This window comes from Notolepis coatsorum (genome assembly GCF_963971535.1).
Source record: "Notolepis coatsorum genome assembly, chromosome: 19".
In the NCBI taxonomy this organism is placed as follows: Eukaryota; Metazoa; Chordata; class Actinopteri; order Aulopiformes; family Paralepididae; genus Notolepis; species Notolepis coatsorum.
In genome coordinates, this window is record NC_140183.1 from 32113177 (window position 1) to 32137686 (window position 24510).

Below are 24510 nucleotides of genomic sequence, written 5' to 3' on the forward strand. Positions count from 1 at the left end.
GGGGTGGACACTCTCTGTCCTATCAAGACCCAAGCCGATCTTTTATTATGCATCACTGTAGATGAATGAATCGATACTGTCGAAAAAACGTGAAGATAATCCGATTGGAAGAGTCTGCATCACAAGACAACGCCTCCTCCACTTGGAGTACCCGCTCTTCCTAGAGCAAACCTCTGACGGCATGGGAGTTCAGAATCCTTCATTTGTCACAGTATCAGAAAAATGGAAAAGAGAACACAGGACGGCTAAAAAACAATAAACGTTGTTTACAATTTTGTGGCTTTGCAGGTTTTTTTTTTTTACTGAGAGATCAATCAGTTTAGTCGCCAGCCGCCCCGTCGTCACATCATGCTCTTGCGATACTGAGTCTGCATGGAACCGTTGGAGGGCATGCGAGGCGAGACAGAGGAGGAGGCAGCGTTGCCCATGACAACACCCGTCGGTGAGTCCAGCTGTTGGTACAGCGCTCTTAGCTCCTTCACCTCCTCCAGAATCTCGTGGGCCTGGCCCCAGGTGGACGTGGCCTCCCTCAGAAGTCTCTCGGCCTCCATCCGTGCTCCAGTCGAGCCCTTGGAGCCCGTGGGCGAGTCTTTCCCTTTCCCCTTCCCTCGGTCCACACAGTCCCCATCGCTCGGAGTCCGCCGCACCTCCATCAGCAGTTCCTGAGTTCTCTCCAGTTTCTGAGTGATGAGATCCTGGAGCCGGCCGATGGGGACCAGGTTGCCGGTCGTCACAGACGCCGGTGAGCGTGGGAGGCCCTTGGCAGCGCGGGACTCCGGTTGCGACAGGATCTCGTCCATGGAGGCACAGCGGCTTTTCTCAGCCGACGTTAACCGCTTGGCCGGCTGGGGAGTGTGGACAAGACTTTTCTCCGCCTGTGCGGGCTTCTCTTCCCAGGTCACCGCCGCCTCCCGAGGCAGACTCTGAGACTTCCCAGAGGCCTCGGCAGTGGTGGCGGTCAATGCAGAGAGAGCGCTGTCTGTTTTGGACCTGGGGCAGTCGGGACTGAGGTGCGATGCGGGCTTGACCGGGTCGACGCGGAAGCCACTGTCGCACACATCCTGGCATCGGGGCGAACAGTTGTCCTCTTCATGGATCAGGTCCAGTGTCAGCATGCCGTCTGATGTCGAGGCCTGAATGCAGACAAAGGACAATCAGCATTTCACAATAAAAGCCATAAAGATATTTTCTGAGATAGACATGAACTGGGTTTCAATCAGGGGCGTTTTTAGGGTTAGAAAACATTGGGGGCTTTTTTTTTTTTTTTTTTAAACACAGAAATACGCAATTTTAGAGTAATTAGAGATGAATACTGAAGAACTCCAATCATTAGAGGTTCTCAAAGTGAGGTCCATGTCCATGAGAGGGATCTGGGCAGTTCCCATAGAAAATTCAAAGTTAACAGGACCAAATCATCAGTTTCTTATTTATTTATTTAACCTTTATTTTGCCAGATAAAACATTGATCTGGTCCAAGAGGCCCCAACAGGAGTACAAATATACATATATACACATATATATATACATATATATATATAATATATATACATATACTGTACATACATACACACATATACACCAATAACAAAATAAAAACAGTTAAGAATCATACACATAAGCAAATAAACAAACAAACAAACATTATGCACAGCCTATGTACAAAAGAAATAAACAGTTCATCTCTAGTCTTTACAGTTTTCTTCAATTGCATAAACACTCAAATCAAAAGTATTACATAATTATCAAAACCTTACACTCAAGGAGCAAAACGTAGGCCCAGATTTGCACCCCTATAAGCACAATGTCAGCCTCACACTTTTTGCAAAACAATACACACAGTGATTTGCAAAACACTAAACACACTTCCATTACATTAGACACAGAATGTCAAATTACCACACATATGAGCCAATTGGTTAAACACAGCCATCAGATGCACAAACACACCATTGCTTAATTGTAGATATACCAATCAGGTTTAAGCACTATAAAAATGCAGCAGGTGAGTTCACCTGTCTTCAACCAAAATGGAAAGAGAGTGAAGTACTGTACACAGAGAACGTGAAAATATACAATACATTCACCAAACACAAGACAACCAATGATGCAGACTGATGAAAATATACATTTTCTCCCATTTTCCCAAATCAGTCAACATGTCAACATGGAGAATCACAACAAAAAATTATCTTGCCAGATCCATATGCAAAGAGATAATGTCTAGTATTTTCTGTGCTCTATTTAAATTTTTTCAATTTTTTTTTTGTTTTACTGTAATTTTAACCTGTACTGGATACAGTATTTTATGTTTGTCTGATATTTGCTGAGCTTACAGTGTTATGCACATAGTAGCATGAAAACTGGGACATGTTTTGTTGTGATTCTCCATGTTGAAATGTTGACTGATTTGGTTAAATGGAGAGAACATTTATATTTTCATCAGTCTGCATCATTGATTTGGGTATATGGAGAGAAAATGTTTTTTTTAGCAGTCTGCATCATTGATTTTGGGTATATGTAGATAAATAAATTATATTTTCATCAGTCTACTCTACAGCATTGGTCTTGTGTAGTGTTTGGTGAATTTATTGTATATTTGCACATTCTCTGCGTACTTCACTTACAGTACTCTAATCACTGAGAAGTAGAATTGCTAAATGTGTTTTAGGTTAAGCACAGCAGTGTGTGTAACTGGTTCAAACAGAATTGAGTCATATGAAACGTGTGTTTCATATGGTAACAAAATGTAGTTTTTATAAATTAGTGTATGGTTTTGACAAGTGTTTAATTTAGCAAAGGATCTGAGGTGTTCTGATAATTGTGTGTGTGGTTGTGCTAATTGTGTGTTTTGAAACACCGGGCCCCGTTTTCAAAATCATGCTTAAGCAATCGAAAAAAAACTATTGTGTGTTTCATTATAATTATGTTTCAGTCTTCTCATAAAAAAAATATTCGATTTTTGGGTCTTTTCCTGTCTTTGGTCCGCTTTGCATTCACATCTCAAATGAACCGTAGCAGGGTTCACTTGCAAGAGTGAATGAGCTTTCACACCACCCCAAACCAACCGGACTATCCGAGGAAATGAACCAGGGTTCGATTAAAGCTTATTATAGTTTATCACAGTATCATGAGCATGTCTTTGTCAGTGGACACTGGACATGGGTATGGATGGCTCCAGGTGCTGCTGTGTTAAAGTGCACATTTTCAAGTCCACAAATCGGTGAATGAAAGAATGATAGGATCAAATGAAAACTACTTACTAAAAATGGATTAAAAGTACTAAAAACCAACAAAAAATACCAAACACTAACAAACATTCAGCACAGTCAATGGGGATGCTGACATAAAAAAAAAAAAAAAAAATGTAAACAATTTTTTTTTTTTTTTAAAGGTCCGGGGCTAGGAGAAAAACATCCGGGGCTAAAGCCCCGGAAGCCCAGGGCTAACGACGCCACTGGTTTCAATGTAATCATAATCGAGTAATCATAAACTTGAAATGCTACTCTTAATTGTTTAACTTTGAACTCTGGAGCAAAGTGTTTTGAAATATTTGAACATTATTTTTAAAGATACTCAATTAATCAATCAATCAAATTGGCACTTCATAGAAACAAAACATATTTATTACGTGCATAATCTCACACGTATAACTAAACTGTAAACAGTCCTGTGGTGAGTTGGGACAAATTAGAGTTCAGTATTAAGGGTGAAATGCCCCCTTAAAAGAACATCCACCAAAAGTAGTATACAGTGCCATTGTGCCTCTTAAGAATACTATTTCAGTATAGTACTTATATACTATTTGAGTATACTAATTGAGTATGTTATTTGAGTGTACTATTTGAGTATATTATTTGAGTATATTTGTTTTTTAATACTTTATTGTGTCAAAGAAGTCACTTTACATTTAGATATAGTACACACATACACATACATAACTGCACATATCCATACGTACATACACACACAAATGTACATATGCATATTTTTTATCTTGACACTTTTATAATTTTTTTTACCCATCACCCATACAAAAACAAGAGACAAAAACACATAAACAAAAGGGGGAGTACCAGTATAGATCCTGGACTGGTAAACCTATCCATCTATCCATGGTATACATCTAATATCCATCCCTACTCGTCCCCACATACATATATAAAAGAAAATAAAGTAAAAAAAAATTAAATAAAAAGGCTTGGATTTTCATTATAGGTGTAGGCCTACGGGGTGTTCGCCAACAATTGAGTAGTAGATCAAAGATAACTCTCTGCCTACTACTACTGCTACTCTAGTTTTCTATTACTGTTTCATGTTACTTAAATCCTCTTCTCAAAGACTGATCTGTCTGTCATCTAATACCTTTCCATAGTTTAAAGAAACCCCATCTTTTCCCCAGCATATTTTCATTCTTATTGATTTTGTAAGTTACCTTTTCCATACTATGTCCTCTACAGTTTCTAACCACTTGTTTACTTTCGGAGATTCAAGTTTTTTCCAAGCTCTTGTTATTTGCTTAAGTGCTGCAGCTCGCAAAAAAAAGAAAAAAAAGTTTAATTCTTCTTTTTGTAGGTTTTTGGGGTGTGAGTATATTATTTGAGTATACTATTTGAGTATACTATTTGAGTGTACTATTTGAGTGTACTACGTGACACACAGAGAACACTCACCACTGCCATGAGGTGACCTCTGGTCGGCAGGCGCCGCGTGTGAGGGATCCTGGCCCGGTCCCGAGTGAGGTGAGACAGATGGTTATCATCTTCAACGGTGACCTGAGAGAGAGACACAGAGAGAGAGAGTTACAGAGATATAGAAATAGGGAGAGAGAGAAACAGAGAGGGAGACACAGAGAGAGAGAGTTACAGAGATATAGAAAGAGGGAGAGAGAGAAACAGAGAGTGAGACAGAGGGAGAGAGAGAAACAGAGAGAGAGAGACAAAGAGGGAGAGAGAGTTATGGAGATATCGAAAGAGAGAGGGAGAGAGAGTTACAGAGATATAGAAAGAGAGGGATAGAGAGACAGAGAGAGGGAGAGAAACAGAGAGAGACAGATAGGGAGAGAGTACAGATATATATAAAGAGAGAGGGAGAGAGAGAGACAGAGAGGGAGAGAGATACAGAGTGGGAGAAAAACAGGGAGAGAGAAAGATAGAGAGACACACACATAAAGAGAGACCCACACACAGAGAAAGAGAGAGAGGGAGAGAGAGACAGGGAGACTTCTGTTAATACACTATGCTTGGGAAGTGTTTTCCACATGCTGTGTGTGTGTGTGTTTACAAGTGTAGCCATACATGTGAAGACCGACTTTTGACAGCCCACCTTTCTTCTGAGGACAAGTTGAGTTGTGAGCAGAATATATTTGGCTGGTCAGCACAAAGGAAAAAGGTATAAACATGTAAAGGTTGTGGAATTAATATTAATACGGGAATCCTAACAAGTTGTAGTAATACCAACATGTGTGTCAGTTTGTGTGTGTGTACTTGTTTTTCTATCCTTGTAGGGACATTGGTCGGGAAACGCGAGGCCAAGGGGTTGTTTTATTGTTATGGTTTAGGATTAGAGGTTCAGAGAAGGGTAAGGAATTAAGTCAATGGAATGTCACCACAAGGCATGAAAACGGCTGTGTGTGTGTGGGTTTGTGATTGTGTTTATATGTGTGTTTATATGTGCGTGCGTGTGCATATGCATTTGTGTGTGTGTGTGTGCATGTGTGTGTTTATGTGTGTGCGTGTGTGTGTGTGTGCATGTGTGTGTTTATGTGCGTGTGTGTGCGTGTGTGTGTGTGGGGGGGGGGGGGGGAGTTAATCAGAGCATCGATCGGGCCATTGATTATCTGTAAACATGATTGATCGGGCCGTGGCTAAGCAGACTGTACAGACCTCAGCCCCGCTGTGAAACCCTGCCAACAGCTTACCTAACACCACAGCCGGGTTATAAATTCATGTTTACCACCTTATCGACCACATGATCCAGGGGAACAATATGTTCCCTCAACACACAAGGTCTGTAGACCTCAGTATATTTTTACTGTATATTTTATTCCATTTTTATTCTATTTTACTCTACTCTTATCCTAGGCAACTTGATTTGATTCGTTTTATTATTCTAATTCGTGGCCTGTTCTGTCTAAATGTTTAAATGTTGAGCGATTTGCAGTGTCAAATTTCCCACGGGATAATAAAAAAAAAGTATTTCTATTCTATTCTATTCAAAGCATCATTCAGACAAAGACACTGTGTGCAGTTTTACAGAAGAGTGAGTTGTTTCAGTTTGGAAAAAAAACAACTGAAGTTTTGTTTACTTTGGGGTTGGTTAGGGTTAGGGTTATTGTTATGGTCTCAGATGGTGCACAATATCCAGTACGTTGGCCGTTCAAATTAAACCAAATTCAAATATCTCGTGCGGCAGCCAGGGCGACTCGTGAGCGACTCGTCATGGTTGCTTGTCTGAAGGGTGTAAATGCTGTTGGGTCTCGTACTAACAGGTCATATCCCCCAGATGTATTTTAAACCCTTAGAAAATGTCCTATATTGAATAACAGCTGAACAGTCTAAAGCTTCCTGCTTCGCTGGGAAACCCGTCCAGAACTCAGAGCACAGGACTTAGTAAGTAAGCTAAGAGCTTTGCATCCACTACACTACTGGAAAGCATTTCATACAACTTAATGTCAAAACATCCCAACTATCCCTTTAACTCTGACATCTGTATCACAGTCAATACTCACGCTTGAATAAAGCCTATTTTTAGCACATATTGAATCTACTTTCAGACCAAAATAAATCATAGATTGTATATTTGGCTTTGTTAGAAGTTATTTTTTCTTTTGTTTACGTATTAAAGAGGCTATTCAGCTTGGAAACGGTCGGAAACGACTAATGTGTTGATACACTCCATCACATAACACTTAATACTAATGTCACAGGGTTAAGTGTTGGACGTGAAGCCGTTCTGTGGAAACATGGTACTAATCTGTTTTATATTTAGGTGGTGAGGTCTTAGGGAAAGGGCACAGGGGGAGGGGGGCTTAGGGTAAGTGAAGGGGGGGACTGTTGTAAGTATTGTCACGGGTAAGTGCCACTCATTCCTCAGGCTTTTAAGGGATTTAATTTGCCAATACAATCCATCCCCAGTTCTGGACGCAACACAAGTAGTGCATAATGTGTGTGTGTGTGTGTGTGTGTTCATACGGACTTGCTGGTGTGTGTGTGCAGACAGACTTGCTGATACAGCTGTTACACACAGTCTGAATTCTCTTCCTCTGCCGCTGGTTTGGTCCTTGTGAAATTCCTAAACCCATCATCATCATCATCATTGAGGTTTTCACATTCCAACTCCCAAGACTGACTCAGCTGAATTCAGCTTGACACTCTCGTTTTGTGAAACACAACTGACTTTATGATCCTGAAAGTGCTTAATGCAGACCACATCCTCTCTCTCTCTCTCTCTCTACCGAATAGCTCTGCGTCCACTACACTGCCTGTCTCCTGCTCAACCACATCCTCTCTCAACCCTCTCTTTATGAGTTATAGTCTAATATGGTTTGTGGAGCGTAGCGTCCGCAGAGCGATGACAGCCACTGGGGAGCGGCTCAAATTTTTTTACTTTTAGTTTCTTTGCCTTTTCTCTCTTTCCTCCCATCCCAATTTAGTCGTTCTGCCAATTCCCTTCCTGGTCCTTGTCTGGGGAGGTCTGGGGTGGGTGTACTGTAGACTATCACATGCCTCCTCTGTTGGTCTGGGGAGGGTGTAGACTACCACATGTCTCCTCTGTTGGTCTGGGGAGGGTGTAGACTATCACATGCCTCCTCTGTTGGTCTGGGGAGGGTGTAGACTACCACATGTCTCCTCTGTTGGTCTGGGGAGGGTGTAGACTACCACATGCCTCCTCTGTTGGTCTGGGGAGGGTGTAGACTTCCACATGCCTCCTCTGTTGGTCTGGGGAGGGTGTAGACTACCACATGCCTCCTCTGTTGGTCTGGGGAGGGTGTAGACTACCACATGCCTCCTCTGTTGGTCTGGGGAGGGTGTAGACTACCACCACATGCCTCCTCTGTTGGTCTGGGGAGGGTGTGTAGACTATCACAGTCGCAAACCGCTTCTTTTCACCTGACAGCGAGGAGTTTCACTGGGAGAACGTAACACGTACAGAGGTTCACGCTACCTCCCCCAGATCCCCTCCCTGCTGAACAGGCACCCTGACCGACCAGTAGGAGTCGCTGCTTGCAGTGACCAGGACTCATACCCCAGCGGCTTCCCACCCGCGAACACTGACAATTGTGTTAGTAGGGACAACTGACCAAGCCGAAGGTACCGCTGACAGCTGGATTCGAGTGCTTAGACCGACAGTGGCTCGGGGGGTAGAGCAGTCGTCTGGTATTTCTGGTTCGATTCTCACTCCTCCTGGGCAGCGTGTCGAAGTGTCCTTGAGCAAGACACTTAACCCCTAATTGCTCCTGATGAGCAGGTTGGCACCTTGCATGGTTGCCTCTGCCGTCGGTGTGTGAATGTGTGAGTGAATGGGTAAAATGTGGGGAACAAATTGTAAGCGCTTTGGATAAAAGCGCTATATACAGTAAATATGCAGCCATTTACCATTTACGCTACCCAGCCGCGTAGTTTTAGTTACTTATGGTGAACTATGTTGAAGGTGACATGTGACATCTTCTCAACAATCTTATTTGAACGTAAAGGTCAGTCGGCCACGTTCCTACTCCTGTAGCCTGCTCGTACTTTACACATTTTTATGAATCTTTTCTGCTATTTTAGCTTCACATTCACTTAGGTTTCCACTGAGATAAATTGGAGCCCTGCCTGACTCCATGCAGAGTACAGAACCCCGACACAGGTGCAGAGTGCGCGCTGTGATATCAATTAGTATGTTTGTTCAGAGGGGAGAGGACAGAGGTGGGGGGGTGTTAATATTAATATAATACAATATAATTAAAAACATTTATTTGATGTAATTTTAAGAATGTAATCCTGAAAAAGACCCTCATATTTAAAAAATGTTTATCAGTATATCCTGATTACGTAACAACCATTACTGTATACTGTTACTCCCCAAGCTTGTTGTTGGGGGTAAAATAATGTACCCAGAAATTAATTTAGACCCTGGTCCCTGTGATGGAAACGCACTGAGTTCCTCAAAAGTTTCCCAGTTCCTGGGGAAAGTTCCTGCGGTGGAAACGGGCCTTTATATTGTTTAAAAGCAGCTGCAGTAAAGGCTGAAATCTCATCCAGGTGCCGTGAGTCCAGTCTCTGGTGTCACAGGCCTCTATTGAGACACTGGAGCCGGTCCAGGTAACTGATACTGTATGTCTCTCTGTCTCTCTCTCTCTGCTCCTAGATGCAAACTAGTGGTCGACAGATATGGACTATTCACTGGGCCGATTGCGGCCGCTGTCTGATACATATATATTTAGCATCAACTTGATAATAACAAACGAAACTTGCTTAACCCTAACACACCAACATTTTGAGTAATTAGCTTACCGTCTCCTCCAGAGAGAGACAAGCAGATAGATACCAGTTTCCTCTCTGTGTGTTCAGTAGAAAACTATCTGGCTGCATGTTAGCCTAGCTTAGCACAATGAATGGAAGCGGACATGGCCGGTTAGCCTTCGGGAGAGGTGTTAGTTGGACAATGCCTAGGCTAACCGGCCATGTCCACTTCCATTCATTGTGCTAAGCTAGGCTAACGTGCCGCCAGATAGCTTTCTACTGAACACACAGAGAGGAAACTGGTATCTATCTTCTTGTCTCTCTCTGGAGAAGACGGTAAGCTAATTTCCCAAAATGTTGGTGTGTTCTTTTAAGTTAATGTTAGCTATATTAGCTAGCTAGCTAGCTTAGCCGGTTGATGACAGCTAGGTTTGCAGTTACTAACTTTACAGTTCTACTAGGAATTGTGTATACAATCTTGTCACTTTCCCCTACGAAATATCAGAACTTGTAACTTTGGAGCCATATTTATTCCCCTTTCTGGGTAGGCTAGCATGAAGTGATTGGTATCAACGGATTCTTTGCATTCTTTGCGATCTCTAATTTCATTGATACTATCATTGCCTTAGAGCCCGCAAAATATGGTAATGTTGGCAGGCCGGCATTTCAAAAACGACCAATGCTGGCCCAATCCGATATATATATTATCTACCACTAATGCACACACAGAGTCTTGTACTATAGGTGTGGGCTCTACAACGCTAACAACTTCATGCTACGTGTTCTATTCAGTGAAACTAGTGATCTACAGGACAGTCACTACACGTCTCTCCATAGCATCAACCACACTGCATGCCATGCTGCTGAATGACTAACACTCCCCTCAACAGCTAAATGAAGGCGCTTAAAACCCCAACTGCTCCAGTGGAGCTGCTCAGTGGCACAGCGGTACAAGACTATGGCTGTACCAGGCAGCGCCCAGGTGTGAAAGTGTGGCACAGTGCTCAGGAAATGTGTAATCAACAAACGTGTGCTCAGAAAATGTTTTGTGGCTAAACACTTTTATATAAGAGATGTGTTGTCCCTAACTAAACACAGTTTAGGTACTGTCTGTTTTCTGTATGTGTTTAGACAGGGACAGTCTATTTTCTGCATGTGTTTAGTCAGGAACAGTCTGTTTTCAGCATGTGTTTAGTCAGGAACAATCTGTTTTAAGAATTAATTCAAAGGTATCCAATAGAGATTGTGACCACTAGTTGATACAATTGGCGCTAAAGAGCACAGTAGGGGAAAATAAAACATATCCTTACAGTAGGAGGCACAAGCACGGCATGAGCGTGGGGTGACGTAGAACACAAAAAGAGTGCACTGGAGGCGTGGAAACATGCCCTTGTGCTTCAATTTGATTGGTCTATACGATCTGCCTCAAAATCTAACAAACTGTCAATCAGAGGAGGTCGGATTCATTATAACTTTGCCAAAACCAAAAGTAAAACTAAACATAGATGAGATATAAACATGATTGGTCTATCCAAAGTAAACCAACAATATTCTGTCATCTAAAGTAAACAAACAATATTCTGTCAGCATGTTACCTTTCACATCCATACTATTAGGACTAAATTCCACTACTGATTTAATGCTTTAGCTAGGTACTGTCAAGGCCCTGACATATCAATGCTTTAGCTAGGTACTGTCAAGGCTCTGACGTGTCAATACTTTAGCTAGGTACTGTCACGGCTCTGAAGTATTAATCCTTTAGCTAGGTACTGTCAAGGCCCTGACATATCAATACTTTAGCTAGGTACTGTCACGGCTCTGAAGTATTAATCCTTTAGCTAGGTACTGTCAAGGCCCTGACATATCAATACTTTAGCTAGGTACTGTCAAGGCTCTGACGTGTCAATACTTTAGCTAGGTACTGTCACGGCTCTGAAGTATTAATCCTTTAGCTAGGTACTGTCAAGGCCCTGACATATCAATACTTTAGGTAGGTACTGTCAAGGCTCTGACGCAGGGGTCTCAAACTCAATTTACCTGGGGGCCGCTGGAGGTAGAGTCTGGGTGAAGCTGGGCCGCATCAAATATTCCACAAAAAAAGAGTTTCAAGTATTCAAAAAAAAAGGTACAACTGATCCAATCTTCTCAATATTTAGCAATAACATTTCAGAACATGAACGGTTCTTCAGAACATAGGCTTCTCAGTGGTGTCAGTGGACTCATCCACTTGCAGCTATGGAAATGCACTGTGCATCTTTTTTTATTCTATCACAAAGCTATTTAATCAAATCACCAGCCAGTATTTCAGTTATTCTGGTTGCTGTGCGATCTGAGGGGGATTTGCTTTTGTTTGCCTTCAAACATGGTCTCCATCACTTCAGTCATACATTATTTTATTATGTATGCATCAGAGAGAGAGAATGGCTTATTTTTCTGCTGCCTGCTGGCGAAACTAGCTACATTTATCTCACGGAGATAAAACTGTTAAATGTATTATTATTATGTGCGCCCTTACTCATTTGTGTTCTACAGAGGGCGATGTAGTATAACCAGTACGTGACGTCACTGACGTCTCCTTCGCATTCCTGTTCCGGTCTATTATTTGTTATTGATTGTTGTTGATATATATATAGCGGCACCACGACGGCATTTCGCCCCGCCTGAGAAATAAATATGCCTACGAGGCTAAAGATGATCTGAGTCAACCGAGTTCCATTCAATCGCCACCGCAACGCACTCCGTTTAACAAAAACTGGGAGCGAGGCTACTGTAGATGCGCTGTCAACTCTCTGCTCTGACTCGGACTGAAGAGACGACACGCATTCCGTGAAGACCCGCCCTACTCTGCCTCTGATTCGCAGACTGTGGGTGGGGGGGAGAAACTCTGATGGGACGCTGAATGTGATTGGACCAGACCCGTACACAGACAGACAGTGGCAGTGCAGCCTGTTATGCAGAGCACTGCTCGCAGAGGAGATAGCGAGGATGCATTTGCCTTCCACTTTACTTGATATCACTCCGGAATCACGTTTCAACCAAGTCACTAACGTAACGTTGCTGTCATGAGCCTGCGCTATGATAGCCTACAAGTGATCAAATAAATAAAACTTCTAACTCGCGCAACGACTCGGCAACAAGTTGCGAGCGGGCCGCATTAACACTAAACTTTGATGTCAAGTAGGGGGCCGCAAAATATCATCCCGCGGGCCGCAATTGGCCCACGGGCCGCGAGTTTGAGACCCCTGCTCTGACGTGTCAATACTTTAGCTAGGTACTGTCAAGGCTCTGACGTATCAATATTTTAGCTAGGTACTGTCAAGGCTCTGATGTACCAAGGTACTGTCAAGGCTCTGAAGTATTAATGCTTTAGCTAGGTACTGTCAAGTAAGGAAGTATTAATGCTTTAGCTAGGTGTGGTGTAAGCAACAATAGCGGTTCAACACATGGACCAGCCAACTGACATGACTAAGCTCAGGAGTTTCCTGGGCATGGTCAACCAGCTCGGGAAGTTCATTCCTAATCTGGCGGAGAAGGACAAGCCGCTGAGAGACTTGCTGTCTAAGAAGAACCTGTGGGTCTGGGGACATAAACAGCAAAAGGCATTCGACAACCTCAAACAGGAGCTCTCATCTACACCTGTTCTCCAGCTGTATGATCCTAATCGTGACCTGAAGATTTCGGCAGATGCCTCATCATACGGATTGGGAGCGGTCATGCTACAGAGAAACGATGACGTCTGGGCACCTGTAACGTATGCCTCCAGGTCTCTCACACCCACAGAGCAGCGGTACGCCCAGGTTGAAAAGGAGGCTCTGGCCCTGACCTGGGCGTGTGAGAGGTTCAGTGACTTTATCCTGGGTCTGCGTTTCGAGTTGGAGACAGACCATAAGCCACTGGTGAGCCTGCTAGGAGGACAGGCGCTTGATGCTCTCCCACCACGGATACAGCGGTTCCGGATGCGTCTCATGAAATACTTTTACTTCGTCACTCACGTCGCGGGGAAGAGTCTCACTACAGCCGACACCCTGTCACGTGCGCCTCTGGGGGACGGCGGCACAGGACAGGACAAAGAGCTGATGGAGGACACCAATATCTACGTCGACTCCATCATGGATAACCTACCAGCAAGTAGCAGCTACTTACATGATCTCAGAGAACAGCTGGGCAACGACAGAGTGTGCACACAGGTCGTGCAATACTGCGTGCAGGGGTGGCCAGACCGCAGAAGACTAGAAGGGCTGGTGAGGTACTACTGGGCGGAGCGCGCCGTCCTGAGTCTGCATGATGGACTTCTACTGAGAGGCACGAGATTAGTGATCCCCTCCACAATGAGAAACAGTGTATTGGAAAAGATACACAAGGGCCACCAGGGGGTGGTCAAGTGCGGAGACCGGGCGAGGCAGGCTGTGTGGTGGCCAGGGTTGAGCAGTCAGATAGAGGAGCTAGTTCTGAACTGTAGAGCGTGTCTCGAAGAGCGGGTGAACACACGTGAGCCACTCATGCCAACTACACTCCCCGACAGGCCCTGGCAGAAGCTGGGGGCAGACCTGTTCTCCCTGAACGGTAGCAACTATCTGCTCGTAGTTGACTACTACTCCAGGTATGTGGAGATAGCCAAACTAGGCCCAACAAGATCAACAGATGTCATAGTTCACCTCAAATCGATGTTTGCTCGGCATGGAATTCCAGAGACTTTGATATCAGACAACGGGCCCCAGTTTTCGAGACAGGACATGCAAGCCTTCGCTGCACATTATGGCTTTGTGCACACGACCAGCAGTCCGAGATTCCCCAATCGAATGGCGAATCGGAACGAGCAGTTAAAACGATTAAAAACCTGCTGAAGAAATCATCAGATCCATATCTAGCCATGCTCGCGTACAGGGCGATGCCTTTGAGTAATGGTTTCAGCCCAGCACAGCTGCTCATGGGACGCCGTCTGCAGACTGCACACAACAGTGCCTACCTTCCCAGCGGTGTTGGAGCCAGCGCTTCCTGATCTAAGGAGACTTCAGCAAAAGGAAAGAGAGAAGAGGTGGATGGATTCGAAGCACTTCGACTTCGACCAGAGACACAGGGTGAAGAATCTCACAAAGCTGTCACCAGGAGATCCGATATGAAGTCACCAGGCACAGTGACAGCCGCACATCACACACCACGGTCCTACCTTGTCAGCGGGCCACATTGCACAATCAGATGAAACCGTCATCACCTAGTGCCTATGCCTGAACAGAGACGTGAAGCCCGACATGGTCATACACCACAGGAGGACATTCCTGTTGTTCCTAGTTCTCCCCAACCAGTACTGTCTGACTCTAGGCTTTAATGTACATGTAGAGAGTGCATTGTTTAACCAGTTTTCGTAAACACATGTATCTGTAAGTGAATGTTATGTGAAGATGTTCATGTGGAACTGGGAAATGTTAATGTTATTCAAACAGTTCAAAAAGGGAGATGTGGTGTAAGCCAATAGCATAAGGGAGTGGGCGGGACTTCAGTAGGGTTCAGTCTGCAATTGAGTATGCTCACGGCATGTTGTATGTGATACAACGTTCAGTAAAAGCTATAACTAAAGGTACTTACTGTCTGACTGTGCTCATTGAGGTATAGGAACACATTACACGACACTAGGTACTGTCAAGTACTGAAGTATTAATGCTTTAGCTAGGTACTGTCACGGCTCTGAGGTATTAATGCTTTAGCTAGGTACTGTCACGGCTCTGAAGTATTCATGCTTTAGCTAGGTACTGTACTGTCAAGGCTCTGAAGTATTAACCTCTTTCTGCGCCATACCCGAGTATAGTCGGGTTATCTCGCCACCTGTTGAGCGCCAGAAACCGAGTATACTCAGGTTTTGATCCTTTGATCTTTTCCTTTGATCCCCGTTCTATACGGTCAGCCGGAGCCCTCTAGGTGTCTCTGATTCATCTGCCTACATTGGAATTGCAATGACGATCGAATCTTACCAGGTGGCAGTATCGCCTACCTTTTGAACTCTGATAGCCTAGTTCAGACAGTTTCTGTCCTGATCCCTTTCTGTCCTGACTCGCTCGCTCCCATTGCGATCGCCAATGGGATCATTGGAATTATTCTTTTTGGAGTACCTTCTGGCTAAGGTAAGGTATATTCTATGTCTATTTGACCAAACCTGAAACATGTTTCTGTAACGATAACGACTACCCCCCCCCCCCCCCCGCCCACCATATGTACATGGTATATACCTTTGATTTGGGAGTATTTGGGGTTTCAGGCGATCAACCAGGACGATTTGGGCTTATTGCATATAACGCGTCATATCTTGCGATCTATGGAAAAAGACTGGATTGTTTTGGAAAAGGGGCGATGTTTAGCGTGTAACAAAGTACAGTGTGTAGAAATTAACTAATTAGTCAGTAATGGACTATGAACAATGCCTGTCAAATGAGCCATACTATTGTCTCCATAGCTATAATACAGAACACACTATGGTTCTGCAAACATAGCTAAAATGGTCAATAATGCTGGCGTCAGGCTGTAGAGATGGGGAAAGTCGGTGGCAGTGAAAGAGTTAAGCCCGAGCGGTCCGGTACCAGACCGACAATGACATCATGCCATAAATCCATCTCTACAGAATGTATGAATTAATGTTGCATTTTTTTTCTCCAAATGTAGCCAAGAGTAAAGACCCTAACCCCGTCAAAACAGCAGTCAAAGTGTATATTTCAGCACTACGTTTGTTTACCAATGATTTTAACTGTTATTAGTGAAATATAAGATCATAGAAATCTCAGGGCATCGAGTCGGGAAAAGGCAAGGATTGACGCGAGTCTTTTGAGAGAAGAGACCCAAGGCTTTCGATGGGCTTTCGAATAAAAAAAAAAACGACACTTCCTAGCTCACGCCAGCCCCTGTCAATCATCTGACTTCTAGATTGACTTTTTTTATTTCTCTTATTTTTCGGGATCATATCGCACAAACCTGAAAACTATTGCCATAAAACAGAACACAGTTAGTTTCTCTACCTTTCTGTGAACGTCTAGCAAAAAACGGCGTTGCAATCTGATGAAAAATGGCGGAGAAATTTACATTATAAAAAAGTAACTGTACTTACAGTAGATTTCATTCATGGTTTGTGAATCACGCCTGGTGATACTAAATCCAGATTGAACTCTGCCATTGGAAAGGGGAGATTTTACCTGATCCATAGATACTTGATCCTAGATACATAGATCCGACTTGGGCATAATAAGGTAATTTATAGGCCTGATATTCTATATTCTATAATCATATTTCAAATTGCATGTGTCCGGATGGCAGAATTCAGTACTGTATCTACAAAACCTACCATTTAATCATCTTCCCTTTATTCATTTGCTTAGATCTTTTGTACACGTGATCTCAAGATCTTCATGTCTGGTCAATTTTAGCATGGCGTTATTCACTGTCAAATATGAAAAAATCTCCTTTGGTTCATTACAATTTACTCAAGTTTACACTAGTAACAGACACAATATTTCTGACACTGGGAATATATTCCCTGAAATCCATAGATGTCCCTAGATACCAAGAACATGCAAAAGGACCTTGTAGAAGTGGAGCCATCTTCCATTTACTTAGGTATGTATTTTTAGGTGGATTTTCAGAAAATAGGGCTAGGGCTTAAGAGGTTAATGCTTTAGCTAGGTATTGCACTGTCAAAGCTATGAAGTATGTTATTGTGTGTGTGTGTGTGTGTGTGTGTGTGTGTGTGTGTGTGTGTGTGTGTGTGTGTGTGTGTGTGTGTGTGTGTGTACGTGTACGGCGGTCAACAGCAAGTCCTAGCAGGAGACTCCCTCAATCCCCAAACTGACAGAGTTCAAATGGGAAGGCTTTGATCAGCGCTACACTCTGCATGTAGACAGAGAAAGAGAGTCACATCTGGCATTTCCAATCCCTCTCTAGTACTAACCACATCATTAAATCTATACCATGTGAGTGGCACCAGTATGCAGATGGCTGCTTGTGCTAGATTGAAAGTGAGCTAATACCCTGGACAGCAGGACATCTGTTCACAGCTACAGTCTGTGTGGGCTAGGGCTATACTTTTCTACTTCCTCCATTATCTTATACTGAACAGTACAACCATTAGTCTGACGTCTTTGGCCAAAAATGTATTAGATATAATCCACTTTTCTCCATTAGAGAGATCTAACGTTTTTCTCTTCAAGCAGCTTTGGCTTTGATTTCTGACATGTTCCACATGCTATCAGGTTTTCCCAATACCAGTACTCCTGTTTGAGCCTGGTGGTGGATGTAGGTGGTATGTGGTGCTGAGGACAGGAGGGGACAGTAGGGTCTGGTATGTGGTGCTGAGGACAGGAGGAGACAGTAGTAGGGTCTGGTATGTGGTGCTGAGGACAGGAGGAGACAGTAGTAGGGTCTGGTATGTGGTGCTGAGGACAGGGGGGACAGTAGGGTATGGTATGTGGTGCTGAGGACAGGAGGAGACAGTAGGGTCTGGTATGTGGTGCTGAGGACAGGAGGAGACAGTAGGGTCTGGTATGTGGTGCTGAGGACAGGAGGAGACAGTAGGGTCTGGTATGTGGTGCTGAGGACAGGAGGAGACAGTAGGGTCTGGTATGTGGTGCTGAGGACAGGAGACAGTAGGGTCTGGTATGTGGTGCTGAGGACAGGAGGGGACAGTAGGGTCTGGTATGTGGTGCTGAGGACAGGAGGAGACAGTAGGGTCTGGTATGTGGTGCTGAGGACAGGAGGAGACAGTAGTAGGGTCTGGTATGTGGTGCTGAGGACAGGAGGGGACAGTAGTAGGGTCTGGTATGTGGTGCTGAGGACAGGAGGAGACAGTAGGGTCTGGTATGTGGTGCTGAGGACAGGAGGAGACAGTAGTAGGGTTGGGTACTGAACTCTGTACTTTTAAGGGTACCGTCCGAGTACTGATTCATGCTAGATCAATCGGTACCACATTTCGGTATCATTACATGTTTAGTATAAGAGTAATATACTAGACAAGAGGGAGCCTTTTCCACAAATATATATATTACTGTCCCGTCTCTTGGGTCTTTGGAAAGACCAGACGAGGTCAGAGGAGTTTGATGGATGAGGGTGGCCAGATAATGTTGATATTTAAACATTTAAAAACATAATACATGATCATGCGATTTTTGTGAGGTGTGTTAAGTAAGGGATAATGTATAGCTACGAGGTCATTGTCGCACAATAATTGACCGACACAGAGTTTAGAACAGAGTTTAGACCGAGGCGCCTCGCCGAGGTGTTCTAAACGTCAGTGAAGGTCAATTATTTTGAGACAATGACCGAGTATAGGTTATACATTATCCCGCTTATTACTTGGCTAACTTACTAACAATATACCTAATTCATTTTACACCATCGACAAGACGAGATCAAATGCAGACGCAGTTCTGTTCTGTCGCTCCGCACTGTCATCGCCGGCAGCTTCGCCGGCAGCCGGCAGGTGTGTCTGATTGGCTGCACTGATGCAATGTGTGTCAGTGGGCTTGATTGCTACAGCTGCGAACAGCGGTCATTATTGCTCGGCAGAGGTCCGTTATCGAGTAATAACGGACCTCTGACGAGCGCTATTGACCAATCACAATCAAGCATTTCGGAGAATGTTAAAACGCCATGTAATAACAATAAATAACAAAATGTTCTAAATAAATAACAATGTTGAAATGACTCAATACTGAAATAATTTTTTGTTTGTTATTACAGCGAGAGAGTTAAATACAGAAAAAAGGTACCATTGGGTACCGATACTGAATTCCAGGAACTGGTACCGGTATCGGTTCAAATGTGAACAGCACCCAACCCTAAATGGTAAATGGTGCATTTGTATAGCAGCTTTTATCCAAAGCGCTTTACTCACATTTGACCCATTCAGTCACACATTCACACAGCGACGGCGGGGCAAGGTGCCAACCTGCTCATCAGGAGCAGTTAGGGTCTTGCTCAAGGACACTTCGACACGCTGCCCGGGAGGAGCGGGAATCAAACTGGGAACCTCCGGATTACCAAGCGACTGCTCTACCTCCCGAGCCACTGTCACCCCTGGACAGCAGGGTCTGGTAAACGGTGCTGAGGACAGGACTCTCACCTCGTCCAGGATGCGGTTCTTGGCTCTGGTGATGGCGGCGTTCAACGCATTGATCCAGGACTCTTTCTCCTCAGGACTGACAGCCAGGAACACCAGGTTTGGTACCTGAACAGAGGAGAGGAAGCACAGAGTTAGTTATGAGTTTGGTGTAAGTGTGTACAAATGAGTGTGCATTAGGGCTGTCCCCGACTAAGGATTTCGATAGTCGACTATGATTGGCCAAAATTTGCCGTTAGTCGATTATTAGTAAAAATTTTTTAAAATAAATAAAAATAAATATATATATATATATATATATTTTTTTTGTATCGTTCCATTTGGGCTGTGGGGGGTGCTTAATGTCTGAAGGAGTCGACTGAAGGCTTCTTGTCCTCTGCAAAAGCATGCAATTGGTCCACTGATGGATACATCTTGATATTTGTCTAGTCTAGTGTGTTCATTAGATGGGTGAAATCCTCTTTCAGTGCCTCTGTGCCTGTTTTCGTAGGCAGTTAGCCTCTGGTATGCGTGCCATTAGCGTTAGCCACGCTTCTACTGTAGGCCTCTTTTCTTTTGGAAAGAACGATGACATTTTTTTTAATAATATATATATATATATTTGTATTCGACTAAGAGGTTGGCAGTCGACTACGGCTCCTTTCGACCGATTAGTCGACTAATCGACTAATAGGGGTCAGACCTAGTGTGCATGTGTGTGTCTTTTTGTATGCATTAGCATGTGCATTTAAATGAGTGAGCGAATGTACATGTGTCCATATGTATCTGTATGTGTGTATAAATGGTAAATGGTGCATTTATATAGCAGCTTTTATCCAAAGTGCTTTACAATGTGTGGGGAAATCATCCGGCACACAGGAAGTGATGTGTTTTATATCACTAGCAGCAACACCAGTTTATTTGGAATGAATAGAAGACTAACTCAGTAGTTAACATGAATGAATAGAAGACTAACTCAGTAGTTAACATGAATGAATAGAAGATTAACTCAGTAGTTAACATGAATGAATAGAAGACTAACTCAGTAGTTAGCATGAATGAATAGAAGACTAACTCAGTAGTTAACATGAATGAATAGAAGACTAACTCAGTAGTTAACATGGATGAATAGAAGACTAACTCAGTAGTTAACATGAATGAATAGAAGATTAACTCAGTAGTTAGCATGAATGAATAGAAGACTAACTCAGTAGTTAACATGAATGAATAGAAGACTAACTCAGTAGTTAACATGGATGAATAGAAGACTAACTCAGTAGTTAACATGAATGAATAGAAGATTAACTCAGTAGTTAACATGAATGAATAGAAAACTAACTCAGTAGTTAGCATGAATGAATAGAAGACTAACTCAGTAGTTAACATGAGTTTGCAAGATGGAAAGCAAGTCAACACAGCAACAGCAATGACAGCTTTTCAAGTTCAAGTTCAAGTTCAAGTTCTTTAATAGTTGTCATACAGAAGTACAGAATACTTTCATACAAAATGCTTCTTACTGTTACGCTCCAGAGACTGTGCTAGACAAGATAGTATCAAATAACATAATAACATAATATAGCATGAATTTAGAAGAAGAAAATGAGGTCACAGTGTTCGGTATAGACATATGTACAATGTTCTGAGTTACCATATAATATACAATACACAATACTATGCAGTGTACTAATGTACAGTACTATCTAGTGCAAAGCAGAAATGGGATGAGGTACAATTTTAGGTACAATTTACAGTAAGGTGTACGAGTTGTAGTGCAATCCTTCATCCATAAATATAAAGTGTGGGGAGTGGGTGCTACAGTGTGTTTGTTTAAAGTGGGTGTGTGCTATAAAGTGTGTGGAGTGGGTGCTACAGTGTGTTTGTTTAAAGTGAGTGTGTGCGTGTGGATGTGTGTGCTATGTGTGTTTGGTGGTTGTTGTTGTGTAGTGTTCATTCATTGTTCGTTTAGCAGCCTGATGGCCTGGGGATAGAAGCTACTTCTGAGTCTTTCTGTGCTCGCCTTGAGACTCCTGTATCGCTTGCCTGACGGCAGCAGTTCAAAGAGGCAGTTGTTCGGGTGGCTCGAGTCCTTAATAATTCTCTTAGCCTTCCCCTTGCAACGCTTGTAGTAAATGTTCTGGAGGGTGGGGAGCCCCCCTCCAATTGTGCGTTCGGCTGAACGTGTCACTCTTTGTAGTCTGCTTTGGTCTTTTGCAGTGCTATTCCCAAACCAGGAGGTGATGTTGCCGGTCAAGATGCTCTCTATTGTACATGAGTAGAAGTTCTTAAGGATCTTCTGGCTGACTTGGAACTTCCTTAGGCGCCTGAGGAAGTAGAGGCGTTGTCGTGCCTTCTTCACCACACTGTTAATGTGTGTGGTCCATGTCAAGTCCTCGGATATGTAGGCTCCGAGGTACTTGAAGCTGTTGACTCTCTCAACCGGTGCCCCGTCGATGCTGAGGGGGCTGTAGTCCTTGACCCCCGACCTCCTGAAGTCCACAATCATCTCCTTTGTTTTGCTGACGTTCAGGGAGAGGCTGTTTTCCTGGCACCATCCCGCCAGGACCTTGACCTCTTCCAGGTAGGCCCTCTCGTCGTTGGCAGAGATCAGGCCCACCACCACTGTGTCGTCAGCAAATTTGACGATTGTATTGCTACTCCGCTGAGCCACACAGTCGTGTGTGTACAGGGAGTAGAGGAGGGGACTCAGAACACAGCCCTGGGGGGCCCCTATGTTGAGGGTGATGGATGAGGAGGTGCAGTTGCCTGCTCTCACCACCTGGGGTCTGCCAGTCAGGAAGTCCAAGACCCACTGGCAGAGGTCATAGCCCAAGCCCAGGTCCCTGAGCTTGGCTATGAGTATGGAGGGGACTATGGTATTGAATGCCGAGCTGTAGTCGATGAATAGCATTCTCACATAGTTCCCCTGCCTCTTGTCCAGGTGTGATGCTGCTGTGTGCAGCACATGGGATATGGCGTCCTCCGTGGACCTGTTGGGGCGGTATGCAAATTGCAGGGGGTCCATGTTGATGGGGAGGGAGGAGCAGATGTAGCCCTTTACTAGCTTCTCGAAGCACTTCAAACCTATATCACAAGAATAAACTAAAAAGAGGATCTTACGGATTGTTACAAAGTATATTTCTACCAGTGTTGGGAAAGTTCACTTTCTACATGAACTACCGGTAGTTCAGTTCACAGTTCACAATTTTTTAAATGAACTAGTTCAGTTCATAGTTCATAATTCAAAATTTTTAACTAAAGTTCATGGTTTCAAAAATGAACTAATTTATAGTTTATAGTTATTTTTTCAATACGTTGCTGCAAGCTATTATTTGTAAAAATTATTGAACCACAGCCGGCAATCGGAATACTGGCATTTCCATAATGCTTTGCTGCCGCCCATTCGGTCCACACTAGTAGCAGCTGCAGCTTTCATCTCTACAGTATATTTCCAAAAACATGAGGAAAAGCTTGAATTGTCTTTATTATGAAAACAAAAACAGGACTTTTGCTTATTCTCAATGTGCCATTTAAGGTTTGTGTCGACGTCGTCGATGTACGGACTTGCTTCTTCAAACCGGGTGTAGATAGATAGCAATACTATCTATTAATGATATATAAAGCTCTTTGAAAGTACATCGGTTTGTTTACTTTCTGCTGTCCTCTGAGGCCTAAATCCGCGGGCCGCGCCGGTCGTCATAGTGTTAAGTAAAACCTTTAACATAATAATAATAATAATAATAATAATAATAATAATAATAATAATAATAATAATAATAATAGTAATACTTTATTTGTATAGCACTTTTCATACAGAAGTTGCAGTTCAAAGTGCTTCACAACAGTAAAAATATAGGCATAAGCGAGCATGAGCAAGGTAAGGTAGATCACAGTGTTTCACATTAGGACCTAGTAGTATCCCAATAGGTTCTCTGTTTACAGTTTCATTCAGTAATACAAATGACAAAAATAGTTTAAAATGATTCGGTTTAGAAATAGTCTCAGAATTATAAAATGGAACAGACATACAACAGGGTATTTAACATAGAACAGTGATAAAATAGTTCAATTTTGGATTACAACAGAGCAGTGCTCTTCATTATAGTAATATTCAATATTCAAGGGGCTTTCACAATTATTACATTTGGTAGTAATAATGGCACACAGTCATAAATTCATCAACATGCGCATTTGTTATCAGCAGTGCCAACACAGAGGAGAGGGGGGTGGGGGATGGGATGCATCTATGCCTTCTACAACGCTGTTCGGTTTCCGGGTTCCTCTGATTGGCCACTAAGCCCACGTGACCCTACGCTAGCACGCCCCCCTTATCGCCGCCAGTTATCGCGTACGCCCGCGCATGCGCATGAGCCGCGACAAGCGCCTTCAATGACAGAGCTCTCATATTTGCGAATGCATAAACTATATCTTAAATTATGGCTATGTGTCTAATATGGCCATCGCTTATCAATGACTTGTTTTGTTTACATCAGGGTGAACGCTGTTGCATTCGCAAATATGAGAGCTCTGTCAATTGATAAGCGACGGCCATATTAGACACATAGCCATAATTTAAGATATAGTTTATGCATTCGCAAATATGAGAGCTCTGTCATTGAAGTGGGTGGTGGCAGCGTAACAGCGTTCACCCTGATGTAAAGTAGCGATTTTTTATTGGTTTGTCATGACAAACCAATTACATAATCCAACATATGTGTAAAGAAACAACATATTCCAGTTAACGGTATGCAGTATATTTTTTTAATGATCATTACGGTATAAATTAGGTTAACTGGAGCTGCGTATTGCTGGCTCTCATATTTGCGAATGCAACAGCGTTCACCCTGATGTAAACAAAACAAGTCATGATAAGCGATGGCCATATTAGACACATAGCCATAATTTAAGATATAGTTTATGCATTCGCAAATATGAGAGCTCTGTCATTGAAGGCGCTTGTCACGGCTCATGCGCATGCACGGGCGTACGCGATAACTG

At 43.3% G+C, this 24510-nt stretch overlaps 1 protein-coding gene across 1 annotated transcript in view; it reads right to left on the bottom strand.

The window, feature by feature from the left end:
- Window positions 1-218: 218 nt before the first annotated feature.
- The window catches only part of plekho1b (pleckstrin homology domain containing, family O member 1b), a 100717-nt gene continuing 76425 nt past the window's right edge, over window positions 219-24510 (bottom strand). Inside the window, exons 4-6 of the mRNA XM_084335766.1 lie at window positions 19540-19644; window positions 4671-4772; window positions 219-1133 (exon numbers count right to left, since the gene is read on the bottom strand). Coding sequence (XP_084191892.1) covers window positions 342-1133; window positions 4671-4772; window positions 19540-19644 — 999 coding nt within the window. The 3' untranslated portion in view covers window positions 219-341. The remainder of the gene's footprint in view (window positions 1134-4670; window positions 4773-19539; window positions 19645-24510) is intronic.